Consider the following 14675-nt stretch of genomic DNA (forward strand, 5'->3'; position numbering starts at 1 on the left):
AAAGACAAGCGTCACACATACAGACTGTCTGGCGTGTCTACCCAATTCCCAATTCAATGTTAGTGTTATAACATATTTGTGTTCATCAACCCTCTGGCGCCTCTTGCTGGAGTTATAAACAACTTACTCCTGAGCTAACAAATGTGCATCAAATTGTTTTCACTGCTGTTAACTTATAAGAAACATTATATTATATTATATTTTTATTCATAGGCCTAACTAATTTTCACTTGGTAACTACTGTTGATGTTAAATTATTATGAAATAACGCGGAGATATGAATGGTCTATTAAAATGTCAACCAGTGTGTATTAGTTTATGCAGACATTTCGTTCTAGGGGTGTGATGACGTTAAATTCTGTTCGAGTCTTTATTGAAGAAGTCGGGGAGGAATACAAAGCTTTACCGCAAATGGTCGGTGAAATCACTGGGTGGGGAAGACGGGTGGCTCAATAAAATAAAACCAATTAAGCCACACAGCATGTCAAACCAAAATATGTGTGCAACGAAAATATATCATGCAAGGGTAACAGAACTAAAAGAAACAATATGCAATAACAACAATAATAATAATAAAATTAAATTACCAAAGATAATGCAACTTCAAATTAAATTACTGTGTTTAAAAATGAAACTGCATTCTAGTATATATATATATATATATATATATATATATATATATATATATATATATATATATATATATATATATATATATATATTCGTGCAAATTATCATGAATTATTCAAAATAAACATATTCATAGTATAGTCATTAAATTTGTTTCAGATACTAATTATTCAAATCCCCCCCTCTACAACCATGACAACATATGCATCGTTAGTATCTATATTACTGATAGAGCGCAGTATTCTCCCAATCTGTAACCACATACAAAAAGCCAACCTCGGTACAATAATTAGAAGCGCTTTGTAATGGTCAATCCCAAAGAAGGTCTTTGTTTAACCGTAATAGGTGGGTTCTTAATTCATCATTTAGGCAGCTCTGGATGATTTTTTAAGATAGACCAAGGGAATAGAAGTAATTACTTTTTTGTGCCGCTTGACTGACAAATATTTTTTTGATTTCCAGCCAACTGCGCGACTTTGACGTCGATAGGGCTGTCGGGTTTTATAAGAAATCACCAGAGGATGCGAAGCTGAACATATACCCGATCTCAGCCAGAGTAAGTTACAGCACACTCTTACGCCTCGGCTTTTTAGGCAAGAGAGGAGCACAGCTGTGATTCCCACCACCACGACTGGATCCTGACATACAGCTTATTCTGCTACCTGCTATTTTACAAGACCAGCGGGGTTTGACAACAAGAACCCGAAGCTTAAACAGAGAGACGAAGCTTATCTGCTCTGGTGACACGTCCAGGCATTCGATCTTAGCGCTTGTAAAACGCGAGCTGAATATTTCTAATTACCCCTCGTGCAGTTGTAAATGTGCGTTTAGGCGCTCCAATCTAGACTCTGACTTTTGCTTCGACTGGTATCATACACACCTGTAACTGCGAGGATTTTTTTTTTTTTTTTTTAATATAATTGAACAGACGAACACTGAGGCAATTGAAATATGGAGCTGTCCACTACCGCGGGTGCTGATTATACCGATCTCTACTCGTTTTTACCTTTCAACAGTTCCTTTCAAGAATACCCGAGCGAGCTACTGTCCAACAGAAGCCTCAACGGCACTGCGCGGATCCCCGTGAATACTCTCACGAATATTATCATTGCCATCTCTATCACAGCGCTCTATTCTGTGGTCTGCGTGGTGGGACTTTTAGGAAACCTCCTTGTAATGTATGGGATTGTCAGGTAAGAAACAATATTATACAATATATGAGATTACGTACATTTTATTTGAATTATGCAAAACGATGCATTTGAGCGTTATACATAAAGTACATTAAAACAGCCTATTTTCCTCTATGAACTATCATGTGCCTTAATGAGAAATATTCGACATTTATTGCCCTACAAAATGATTTGTAGCCCGGACACGGTTTATTAAAAGCATTTAAATTAATACACCGATTAAAAAAAATTAGAAATCCTAAATAAACGTTTTATTAATTTTACATTCTGCTAAAAAAAAAAGGTCTATTGGTTTTATATCCTTTGTGCTCTGAAATGATCGTTGTGACACGCCTAACAAATCGAGACCACCCATCCCTGTTTCTTCTTGCATATCAAAATCCTTCAATCCTAGCTTTTTTACTTTAGATTTACTGATACTGGTATGTTGCTTCAATGTGGAGACTATCTGAATGTTTCAACATCCACGAACGTGCGCATTAACCCTGTATTCAAGCCAGATGACATTCTTAACACAAGTCATACATCTGTGCCCATACCGAAACACCCCAATTTATAAAACACTTCCACCTGAAATAGGTGCTAAACGTTTCTGAAAAGTACCTCAAACCCTCCTTTATACACCATTGTAATGCCGCCAACACTCCTTTTTAAGTACTTTTAAAACAAACGAACCCTTGACTTGGAAAATCTTAATGTATTTCATTGCGTATAACAGCAGTTCACTGTATCTGATGATAAAAGTCATTGTGCTTTGTAGAATCACCATAAAAAAGGATGTGTTACTTAGTCTTCCATAATTAATCGAGGTGTTTAACCTTCAGCAGCAATGATTTGGTCCTCTCTCTTCTTGATATGTATTGATCTCCTATAGCTTTGGAAACTGATTTCATATATTGTGATGTGTAGGATCAATCTCAGAGTATTATCACTCCTGAGTTAAATTAAATTGGTTGATAAGTAATCGTTGATGTAAAATTGCCTGTATACTGCATGCTGTACGGTTTGGTGTTGTACAGTTTATGCTAAATTACATGAGGGTTCGTATTTTTCTGTTACATATTGTTGTGCATAATTGAAGATTTAATGTTGTATGTGCGTGTGTGTTTTGGCAATGCTTTTACTGTACAGCTTATCAAAGACAGCCATAGTCACCTTAAGCACCATTTCCCACGTACCAAGCACTTTTTTTTTGTAATATGTGTATAACGAATCTTCAAGCTGCCACTCCACTTTAGAATGCTACTTGTGACTGGAATGTAGTGCACGTAACTTTAAATCCATTAAATATATAATCTTCCTAGCCTTTATTTCGACACCTTCATCTTTCTCTGCAGAACCTTGACGACACATTAATAATGCAGGTTATCACCGAATTTTGACTAGAAACGCTTTAAATCTGATTTTTTTTTTTTTTCTGTGCCTGTCTGCCAGTAACCCTTTTCTCTAATTTAAGCCCAGTCTAGGTGCATGCTGGTTGTAACTGGGCTCTGGGGGTTCACAGACATTGTGAAAACACAAAACAACCAGAATGAAAGCTTTCAGGGATTAAGTCAAGAACACAAGTACATTGCAAATAGCATCCCAAACGACGCGTTTTCTGTCTATACAAAAGGCCACTGAAAACTGAGGAAACACTGCCATCTAGTGGAGAAAATAGAATGCACCGTGTTTCTGAGATTTTCCCATTTTGTTCAATTGCTAAATGTCAGGGTTTCAAAACTCTCCTAATTAACGATTTGTGTGTTGCAAAATAATAATAATAATAATAATAATAATAATAATAATAATAATAATAAAAGATACATTAAATATAATTGATATCTACAGCAACAACATTGCCACCAGCATGAGAATAATTAATTAATCAAGGGGGTGTATGTGAATCTTTAAGCCAGTATTAATCTTTTGTCTTCTCTTACATAAAGGTTCTACAGTTTTAGGTTTTTATGTTTTTTTAAGAATTTCTCAGGAATTGTTAAGTGTTTAATTTTACAATTCAAAGCCATTAGAATATCAATGGGGGAAAAATGAATTATTTATGGGTTTTTTAGGGGGGGGGGTGGCACACACATTATTATTATTATTTATTATTATTTATTTCTTAGCAGACGCCCTTATCCAGGGTGACTTACAATTGTTACAACATATCACATTATACATTATTTCACATTATACAGATATCACATTATTTTTACATACAATTACCCATTTATACAGTTGGGTTTTTACTGGAGCAATCTAGGTAAAGTACCTTGCTCAAGGGTACAACAGCAATCCCCCACTGGGGATTGAACCCACAACCCTCCGGTCAAGAGTCCAGAGCCCTAACCACTACTCCACACTGCTGCCCTACATTAAACCTTTGTATTCAAAAAACACCTTTGCATACAGTAGACCTAAACTGCAGCCTTGTTTCAGAAACAGCTGTTTCAAATATTTGTAATACAGAATAATGCCACTATACTATATTGTTTTGCTAATACAGCAGGTTTTCACTAAACCAGTTTGTTTATTGTTCTGAAACTGAGCAGTATGATTTCCACTGTGTTATGCTAATAATAACATCATCACAGTTCAACATTTTGTAAAATACACTGGTACATTGGGCTAAAATTAACTTGAAGTGCAGGCAATTTGTATGCAAACACAATACAGCCACATAACTTAAATATGTTCACAAGGCATATTAAAAAACAGAATTATAGAACCACAATAATACTGAAAGTAAAAAAAAAATATTTCCGCAACATGCTTACAGACCACAGCTTAAACCTGCAAGTGTCTGAACAAACCTGGCAGGACTCACGCACAATGCATAAAAGACGAGCTCCCATTTGTTCACAATACATGCATCAAAGATGGATTTTACTAGCGGTTTCTACTGGTACTGTGTGTGGAGGTCCAAGATAAAGCAAGCTAAAATTCAGGTAAAAATCATTAAAAACAAGGTAATGTATCAGTGAATATTGGAAAAAAACGAAGAACCCTAGGTATATGGAACAGACCATTAAGTTTACACTGTTGCAATTTGGCATGTGAAGTTCATGGTAACATTCCTCACACATAGCTGTCCCTTCCTATATTGGAAAAGGTACACATACCCCTATGAATCTGCTTAAAGACAATCAAGCTATTTGTCGTTGTGCAGCTGAGCTGACCATGGTTTGGGGTTCTGCCCTAATGTCAATCGATTGTTCATGCTCTTTGAAACAGGTTATTGTGCTAAATAGCAGGCTATGTGGTATGTTGCCATGGAAACAGAACACCATGGCGAAAAAAATATATGTGTTCATACGTGCAAAAAATATATTCCTATATTATAGACTGCACAGGATCTCTCAGCCAATCAGCGCACATGTTTCTCCTGTGTTCCACGACGCATCATGGAGAAACCCTATTCATGACATCAGCCGTGCCACTCAGTTTTTGCCGTCCTGTATTCTCTATATCAGCACGGCTGATGTCACCTGATTTGAAAAAAAAAAAAAAAAAATCACCTCTATTCAACTTCAAAGTCAGTTCAAAACGATGACATCAAAATCAACCGGGTACCTCAGCCACAACGATATTAGAAAACATATAAGCTAGGGTTTTTTTTTTTTTTTTTAAACTTATGTATTAATAATAAAGCAGTATATAATAGACTTATAGGATGACAACAATCTGTGTATGGTGGAATATCCACACTCTCAGCCAATTAAAACTCAGCCAATTCTGCCTTACACAGACATTCTGCCATCCTGTAACCCTATAATCAAGGCTTCTGTTTTTCGGTTTTATTAATTACATTTTTTCAGTGTTAATTTCTAGCTATTTTTGAGTTTTATGTAAATCATTTTTTGGGGGGGCTTTCGCTTTTCTATACTGCATGACATTGCCAAACTGCACTGGGAAAATCAGAAGCCCTACCTATAATATACATGTTCTTACGTCATGACACTCACTGGTCGGCAGCTTCATTTAAAAACAAACCACCACCCTTTTCACTCTCTCGACAACAGTGCAATGGAGAATAAATAATACATTAAAAACACATCTCACCAAGCAATGACACGAACATGACTACTCCACTGCTGCCTTTAGAAAATAATATCTAGGAACAGCTGTCCGGCGCTTTCTGGCTCAACTACACCGCCGTTAAAGAAACATTTTTAAAAGAGCAAGACAATAAAGATACAAGAAAAAAAAAACACCTGCTGATATAAACCTCACAAAGTTGTATTCACGTTCAGTGGGATAAAGAGAACTTCACCTGATACCTGAAAAAAGACTTGGACAAATACCTTTCGAGTGTAAGCTTGTCAGTAAAAAAGATCAATGGGGAAGACTTTGAGCAAAGTCTATATTTTGAATGTATTATTTGTTCTCCACTGCACTGTGATTGTTGTAGCGAGAGCGATATTGCCAGCGGTTTGTTTTTTATTCACTTTTGCATGCTTTTGACCTATATGTTATAAATAACATATAGGTCAGAAAATATTATCACATCCCCAGTTGTACTGCGTTCTTAGAAGAAGGAGAACATTATACTTATAAGATGGCTTGCTCATTTAATTCTTTTGATTTTGTTTTTTTTACAGAGGAGACTATTCAGGTATTCCAAGATGTTTTGTAAGTCGGGGGTCTGTGAGGACAAATAACCCATAAAACCCCCTTCCCCAAGTTGTTCTGTACATTATTTGTTGCCTCCAAACTTTGGACCTGTAGTGTACATTTATAAATGTATACCCCAGGGGCTTTGAAAACCGTACGTCTGGTATCATTCTGTTCATTATAGTTTCTGAACACTTAATAAATAACACTTTGTTTTATGACAGATACACCAAAATGAAGACAGCCACTAACATCTACATCTTCAACCTGGCCCTGGCAGATGCGCTGTCCACCAGCACTCTGCCCTTTCAAAGCGCCAAGTACCTCCTGGACACCTGGCCATTCGGGGAGCTGATCTGCAAGATTGTCCTCTCCATCGACTACTACAACATGTTCACCAGCATCTTCACCCTGACCATGATGAGTGTGGACCGTTACATCGCTGTGTGCCACCCAATCAGGGCACTCGATTTCCGCACCCCAATGAAGGCAAAAGTTATCAACGTCTGCATATGGATCCTCTCCTCTGTAATCGGTGTGCCCATCATGATCATGGCTGTGACAAAAACTACAGATAAAGGTGAGTGGTATGGTCTGCCACAAAGCTTTTCATGATGGCACTTTATGCATAGACTATACAAGATAAATGAAGGGATTGTGGACCGTGATTGTAGTACATAGATCATACTTGATTCTAATTACATTTTACTTGTAGGGATACATACATTTTAAATGATAATATCTAGAAATATCTACTCTGCAGGTAGGAGCAGTTGGTTAATTTATTGTTTTTTTCTAGATTTATACACATTGCAATCTGTGAAGGGTCTGTCCCAATTCCATCACAATGTGCTGTAGTTTGTTATTTGCAGCTTTTTAGCTAGCAGATGCCATACAGTATTGTTAGTTTGGTAGCGGTATGTGCATTGTTACAAAATTAACACAACATTTATGTCAACCTCAATGGGCTCTGCATTACTTTTTCTTAAAGGGAATGTTTATAGGTCTGATAGTTAGCATCATTGCATGCAAGTTATACTCAGATATTGCATTGCTTTACGGTTGCAGTTCGAAGATCAAACCGTTAATGCATCACCCTGCTCTTGCAAAGTAAACACATTCTCAGCTTCAGAACCTTGGAGGACTGGGCAGGGTCAACACAAATGACCTCTCACGTATTACCCTCATCATTAAGTAAAAAATACTTGTGAGGTCATTTCAACGTTACCTTTAGCAATTGTTACTAATGGGTTTAAAACAATCAGAAATCAGCATAGAAAAAAAGAGGCATGGATTTTATGCTCGTTCGCTCTTGTGATTAAAAAAAATGCATGGAGATTTAAGTTAGTGCTGTGTTATATAAAATGAATACCAGTCTAAGAGTTGGAGGACACCACTGCAATTACCATACAGAATTACAAACGTTTTCATAAAGTTTTGTTCAGATGCATGGGGGAAATATGTTCTTTTCTCTAGTAAACCTACAGGGAGTTATGCATGCAATGTACAGTCAGTTTTGCTGTGGTGGTAGCGGCTGTTACTGTCTCCTTATGATTTTTTTCCCTGTTGGTAAGATGTGGTTAAAAGCTTTATAACCATGAATACCAAGACGCTTACTTGTGGTGTCTGGAGTCGGCAGTTCACATCATAACAAACCGATTGAAGTTCTCCCTTTATTTTTCCACTTTCAGGTAACATCATATGCATGCTGGAATTCCCTGACCCTGGCTGGTACTGGGACACAGTAACCAAGATCTGTGTGTTCATTTTTGCCTTTGTGGGGCCTGTGCTGGTCATCACCATCTGCTATGGGCTCATGATCCTGCGGCTGAAGAGCGTGCGTCTGCTGTCTGGCTCCAAAGAGAAGGACAGGACCCTGCGACGGATCACCCGCATGGTGCTAGTGGTGGTGGCTGTCTTCATCATCTGCTGGACGCCCATCCACATCTTTGTCATCGTGAAAACCCTGGTGGATATCGACAAGAAAAACCCCTTTGTCATAGCAAGCTGGCACCTTTGCATCGCTTTGGGCTACACCAACAGCAGCCTCAATCCTGTCCTCTATGCCTTTCTGGATGAGAACTTCAAGAGATGTTTCCGTGATGTCTGCCTTCCCTTTCGCTCCAAGATGGAGCAGCACAGTTTCACCAGGGCAAAGAATGCCACCCGGGAACCTGTTTCCGTCTGTGCACCTTCAGAAATGGGGAAGAAACCAGTATGACTAGACATGGATAGTAAGCTGTATGGATCCCGTTCTAGGAGAACCCAACAAGACCTTCAGTCAGAGGTCACACAAATCTCCACTACAGAGTTATAACCATCAAGACAGTCCATAATGTCTTTTTTTTCCTGAAATGCTTGTTAACTTTTTTTTGTAAAAGCTTTATGAAATTTTTTTTTTTTTGCTAATTTTTTTTACAAAACATCTCTCCCATACATCTTGACATGACAATACATGACAATACATAACAAATCTTCTAAAGTTTCAACATACTGCATCTAAGAAAAAAATATATATATATATTGGAAGACGCCCTATTACTGGATAACGACTTTAAACTTTTATATTACAGACTGTTTTAAAACTGACAAATGAAGACCGGTGGCCATTAGCACTTCTGCTAGGTTGACAGGGTAAGAGTAAAATAATACATATTTGCATTGAAAGAAGCACCAATCATCACAATTTATGATGCTTTATAGAACAATTGCCACACTTTGAGGCCGTTAAGGTGGACTTTCAGAACTTGAACAAGTCTACAGCACCTTAAGCATATTAATACATTTAAATATCTTTCTTAATGGGCCCACAAGTGGCTCACCTGATAGAAGTGCAGCCCTGTGGTGCGCAGGGTGAGTCATACAGCGAAGGTTCGTGTCCTGGCTGTGCGAAGTATGCTGGTCTTCACTGGGGACTCCAAAGGGAGCGTCGCATTGGCTGTGGCGCTCCTGTGGGTTAGGGAGGTAAAACCGACAGGGAACCCTGCTGGCCAGGCACCCAGTGAGCTCAGAGCGGACACCTGCAGGGCTGGCCTGGTCAGTAGCTCGTTGACATCCGCTCTCGAGTTCCTGGGTGAAAAAGGAAGCTGGCTTGGTCTTGGGATTGGAAGATGCCCACTGAATCTTTGTGTCTCCTGAACCATGTGGGGAAAAGTGATTGGGCATTCCAAATTCAGAGAAAATATATATACACATAAATACATACTGTATATATCTTTCTTAACCACAAACATTTAAAGAATCACTGCACAATTTAGTGAGCTCTGTGTGTTTGTGCCCATTGACTTTTCCAAGGAAAGAGACATATGGAGAGCAGAATTACATACTACACAGGACAACAATGTCTCAAAAGTTATACCCCCAATGACTACACACTACACATATCATAACTAAAAAGTTGAAAGAAGGCACCATACGGTATTTTAGGAGAAAGTTTTCTTTTATTTTCTGAAGAAAACTGCTCTGCCCATCATCCCCACTAAAACCTAGATCTTCACTTAAAAACATCAGCATGGACAGAGGCTTCTACCATTGCATAATCAAAAACAGAAGAGCAGCATCACAGAATTGTCATGAATGTGATTGTACAGCGCTAAATATTGACATCAATATAAAGCAGTAGGAAGCTACAAGATAATCCTGGCATACTGTGCACATCTAGGCATTATCTAATATAAGCATAGTGCCTCTATTGTTTCAGTTAATACAGAGACAAGACTGCAGGCATTCATGTCAAGAAAATTAAAACCTTGAACTTCATTTATAAAACTCAAGTATCTACACTACTGTACATTTTAAGATTGACATCATGTCAGTTGGTTTGATTATGCTCTGTGGTATCTTTTCCGAAAGTCCTTTAAATACTAAGTGATAGGGTCACTGTGTAGCTTTAAGCAGTAGCCAATGGGTTACCCATATTTTGGTACATTTAAATAAGTATTGCTGGAAAAGCCAAGTGAAGTTAAACTGTAGTTATTGGGCACTCTTACAGTGAAAAAACACATTGTAATGATACACTGTACTAGTGTTATGCCTGTATTATATATAAGTACAGACTACATCACAACTGCTTTCAGGATCACCTATCCACCCATGTAGTCCAGTAACAAGTGCTCTGGGAATGTCCTATGACTTTAATTAATCTGTCAACTGATAGGAATAAAGACGCACATTTTTAACGGTTTCTATGCCTGCCTGTTGGTTTGCTTACATACGCTACCCTGTAACGCAAACAACAGCGAATTTTATCTCTATGACAATTTGAACCTGTTTCCGTACTTAGAAATACAGTAACAAGTTAGAACGTACTGTGGCTCGCCATCTTGGGTGCTCACAGCCAGCAATTTCAAACCTGGCGAGACAGTATAACCAGACACACTCTGTCAATGACAGGCCAAGAACTGGGAGACCAAGAGTCACAACACCTGCTCAAGATCGACAGATCATTTTGCAGCATCTTCGTGATGTCAATTGTTAATCAGCACAATAAAACGTCACTGCACCTGCGCTAAAACAGAGTTTGTCATTTTTCAAGCACATCTAGTGAATTTTATCCAAATATAAGTGATAAGTTTCTTTTGATGCTCAAATATAAGTGATTCCAGGAAATGTGTTACTGCTTCACTTCCTCTAGGTCATTTCACCTAAGCATGTGTGTATTTAATGAATGGGTGTGTTATGCATGAAAAATAGATGGAATTCTTTTGTTAGCTACAATTACTTAAACTTAAGTCTGACTCTTAAAACTAATTTAAACGCTGATATTAAAAAAAAATAAACTATAACCTAACAATAGGGGGTTGAACATTTTCACATCTAGTAGTAAGGAGTACACAAAATCCTCCAGTAATAAACAGATAAGGTGGAACAAAAACTCGACCATAAAGGAAAAGTTATTTGTACATTCACATTCATGACAATCCTTTGATGTTGCTCTTCTGTTTTTGATTCTTCAGTGGTAGAAGCTTCTATCCATGCCAATGTTTTTAAGTGAAGATCAATCCCTGTATTTCTGATGGGGGTAACCTTGCTTCCTCATGCTGGTCATCTGGTACAGCAAATGTCAAACACTGCTTTGTCATTAAAACTGCAATATTACTAAGCAAGCACATCCATATCATTGAGGTACATGCACCAGTTCTTGCAGGGCAAGTATATAAAGGAAAATATAAAATCTAATAAGATATACAAGTCTGCACAAAGCAAGTCTTGGTTGTTTAAAAATGGACAACATAGTTGAATTCCCTAAACAATTATTCGTAGTTAACAAACTGGAGACATTATTATGTTTAATACTGGCAATCAGGTCCAAGCCTGGGGTGGGCAGTACTAGAACCTTCTCTGTCAGTTAACTGATCCACCTGCTAGACTGTGACTAAGAGCAGCCAGGCATTCAGTCTGTCAATATGGCTCTGAAGCTGCTTGGTAAAAGGCAAACTTTTGATTAGCAGTTAGTTTGTCAAACACAAAACCACCCCCACGACACACATTTCTTCACCCTCTCTCACATGGGGCAAAGAAAAACAGTTATTTTCTGATTCTGGATATGAATTAATTTGCTGCATTTCTTTAAAGTAGAAAAGGTAAAATGATCAAATTAATACAAATACACCTTTTTCATATTTAGCACATGTAGATGGACAACTGTTTTAATAAAGTGTCTTCTGATATCTTACAAGACCAATGGAAAAAAACAGCGTCTTATTCTTTCTAAAACGCTGAAAAGACAACTTTGACTAGATTCTCAAAGCTCTTTACTCCAATTGGCCTTTAGCCCACTTTTTTTAAAAAATACACCTGATATAGTTACCAAACCAAAACTGAAGAACTCAGACATTGAAATTATAGGTTTGTTAACAGGTAAAAAGATTTTTTTTTTTTTCTAGTAAAAAAATGTATAGGTTTCTATAGATTTAAAAAAAATCTCCTAAAGATATTTCTATAGATTTTGTAGAAATCTGTAGGAATGTCTATATTTTTCCATAAAAATCTATATGCGTTTCTACTAAACAGAAATGTATTTTATTATCATACATTCATATTGGCAGAAAGACAACACCAGGTAAAATACAATTAAACTATCCTGAGATAGACTTGGTTGTGAGTCATCTTGCTAACATTAAGCTTCCAGCTGCCTGCCATGCAAGGTAAACCCACAGCTGTTCCTTCTAGGGAGCATTTAATCATGAGCTGTAAATGGCGACTACCAGACAATTGGCATTTACATAAAATGTAAATATAATAACTATTTGTAAATATCTAGATTTCAATAGGATTGATTTATACACATTATACATATATTTGGCACCTGTAGGTTTCTTTAAATATCTCGGTTTCACTGGATTTTTTAAATAAGGAATTCTATTGCAATGTAGTTTCTAGAAATGTAATTGTTTTCTACATGTGTCTATAAGCTTCTATAGATTAGAGCTGCATCCCTCTAGATGCCTGCTCTTTCAAGCCCTCCCTCATGCATACAGCTCCCTTGTTAATTTACAGCACACCCTTCCCTGTTCAGCAATTTACTCCAGTATTATTATTATTATTATTATTATTATTATTATTATTATTATTATTATTATTAAATCAATGTAAATATTTAAAAAAATACTTTAAATACATTTTGTTATCAGAACCCCAGAACACACACACACACACACACACACAGGTGCAGTAGTGCCTTAAAAAGAAGGTTAGTTGCTCCTGCCTCCAGGTTTTCATCGATTGCGCTTAAAAATGTAATGTTAATTTGAAGCTACTTACCATTTAAAGCAGGGAGCAGGATCAAACAGATGCCAACTTCACATATTCACTTGATCTTAAAGAAGGATGACTGTTGTAAAGCAACGGAATACATGACAGCAATGCACCTGAAAACAACGATTACAACATTATAATGCATTGAAAAACCTCAACTTTTAAACCCTGAACTTATTAACTGAACAATCACTGGAACATAGCTCTTGAAAACACTACTGGGGCTCCTGGCTGCTTCAAAAGATGTGAACAGCATGCCTGTTTTTTCGTTTGAACACATACATGGCTTATCAACCTGACTTCTTAGCCTAATGAAATGCCTTGTGTACAGAATATGAATGTACAGTTAATTTAATATCACTTCAAAATGACTGAGACCAAATAAGTGGAGTTGAGTGGATAAGTGGATTATCAAGTGTTCACCAATAATCCTGGAAAAATAAGCATTAAAACTTGGACGATACAACAAAGAAACAAAATACTGTGTTATAGTGTAGAGCACAAATCAAAGGATCTTAGCACGCCGAGAGTACTGTATTCAGTTTTGGTCTCCATAGACTGATCCCTGGGCTTAAAGGAATGAGCTATCAAGATTTAATTAGCCTAGAATAAAGGAAGATTAGGGGGGAATTATTTTAAAATATTAAAAGCAGTAAACAAAGTTAACCCCTGCCAATACTTTTAACCACAGCACACACACACACAAAAAAACTAGGACCAGAGGACATTCAACATCACCACCTATCTGTTTTTATTCAAGTTTGCTAGCAATCACAATTCTGATGACTCTGCAATGTTGTGGATGTCTTGTCTGTCAGGAACCTCTGACAAACAATTCCTCAGACCTTTTGCAAAGCCCTCAGCTTTTTACTGTGACATCAGAAACATTAAAGTCACGCTGAAAGAATGGGTCCTGTTTTCAATCTCCTTTTTCTGGTTACATATTCTTTCTAGTATGGACACTGAGATTATTTTATCTAGGCTTATATATTTGATGTTTGTACACTGTTGGGTTTTTATCTCTGCTTTTATTTGCTGTTTTGATAAATGGAGTAGGTTCATTTTTGTGAAATAAATATGAAATGTATTTGTATATACAGTACATTAAGTTACCACAGCGATACTAAATACACATGAGGTTGTTCATTTTGTTGTGCCAAGTGTTCTTGAGCAGCATTTACTGTCAAGTGCTGCCTTCTCATTTCTGAAGCTCCAGACTTGCTGTACTTGTATATATAAGTTATATATTGTTGATGAAATAAAGATATACATTGAAAAAAGTTTCTATCATTTTTTACAGTTTTTTTCTTACTCGTACAGTAAACATATATTAGTATCAGTAAGTCGCCCATGGAATCAGATTTTTGGATACAAAACTGGTTAAAAAGAGAGGAAGCAGAGTACTTGTAAGAGGAAGGACCTCTAACTGTAGCAATGTACTCAGTGGAGTACCACAGAGCTCTGTGCTTGGAACCCTGATGTTTGTTGTCTTCATCAATG

The 14675-nt window shown here is 37.1% G+C and overlaps 1 protein-coding gene across 1 annotated transcript; it reads left to right on the forward strand.

Annotated features, from left to right (window-relative positions):
* Nucleotides 1-899: 899 nt before the first annotated feature.
* Nucleotides 900-14449, forward strand: LOC131701572 (delta-type opioid receptor-like). The gene is made up of 3 exons (XM_059000284.1): nt 900-1823; nt 6644-6999; nt 8111-14449. The coding sequence occupies exons 1-3, from the start codon at nt 1582-1584 to the stop codon at nt 8638-8640; spliced, it is 1128 nt and encodes a 375-aa protein (XP_058856267.1). The 5' UTR covers nt 900-1581; the 3' UTR covers nt 8641-14449.
* Nucleotides 14450-14675: the final 226 nt, after the last annotated feature.

The sequence above is a fragment of the Acipenser ruthenus genome, chromosome 25, assembly GCF_902713425.1.
Source record: "Acipenser ruthenus chromosome 25, fAciRut3.2 maternal haplotype, whole genome shotgun sequence".
Lineage (NCBI taxonomy): Eukaryota > Metazoa > Chordata > Actinopteri > Acipenseriformes > Acipenseridae > Acipenser > Acipenser ruthenus.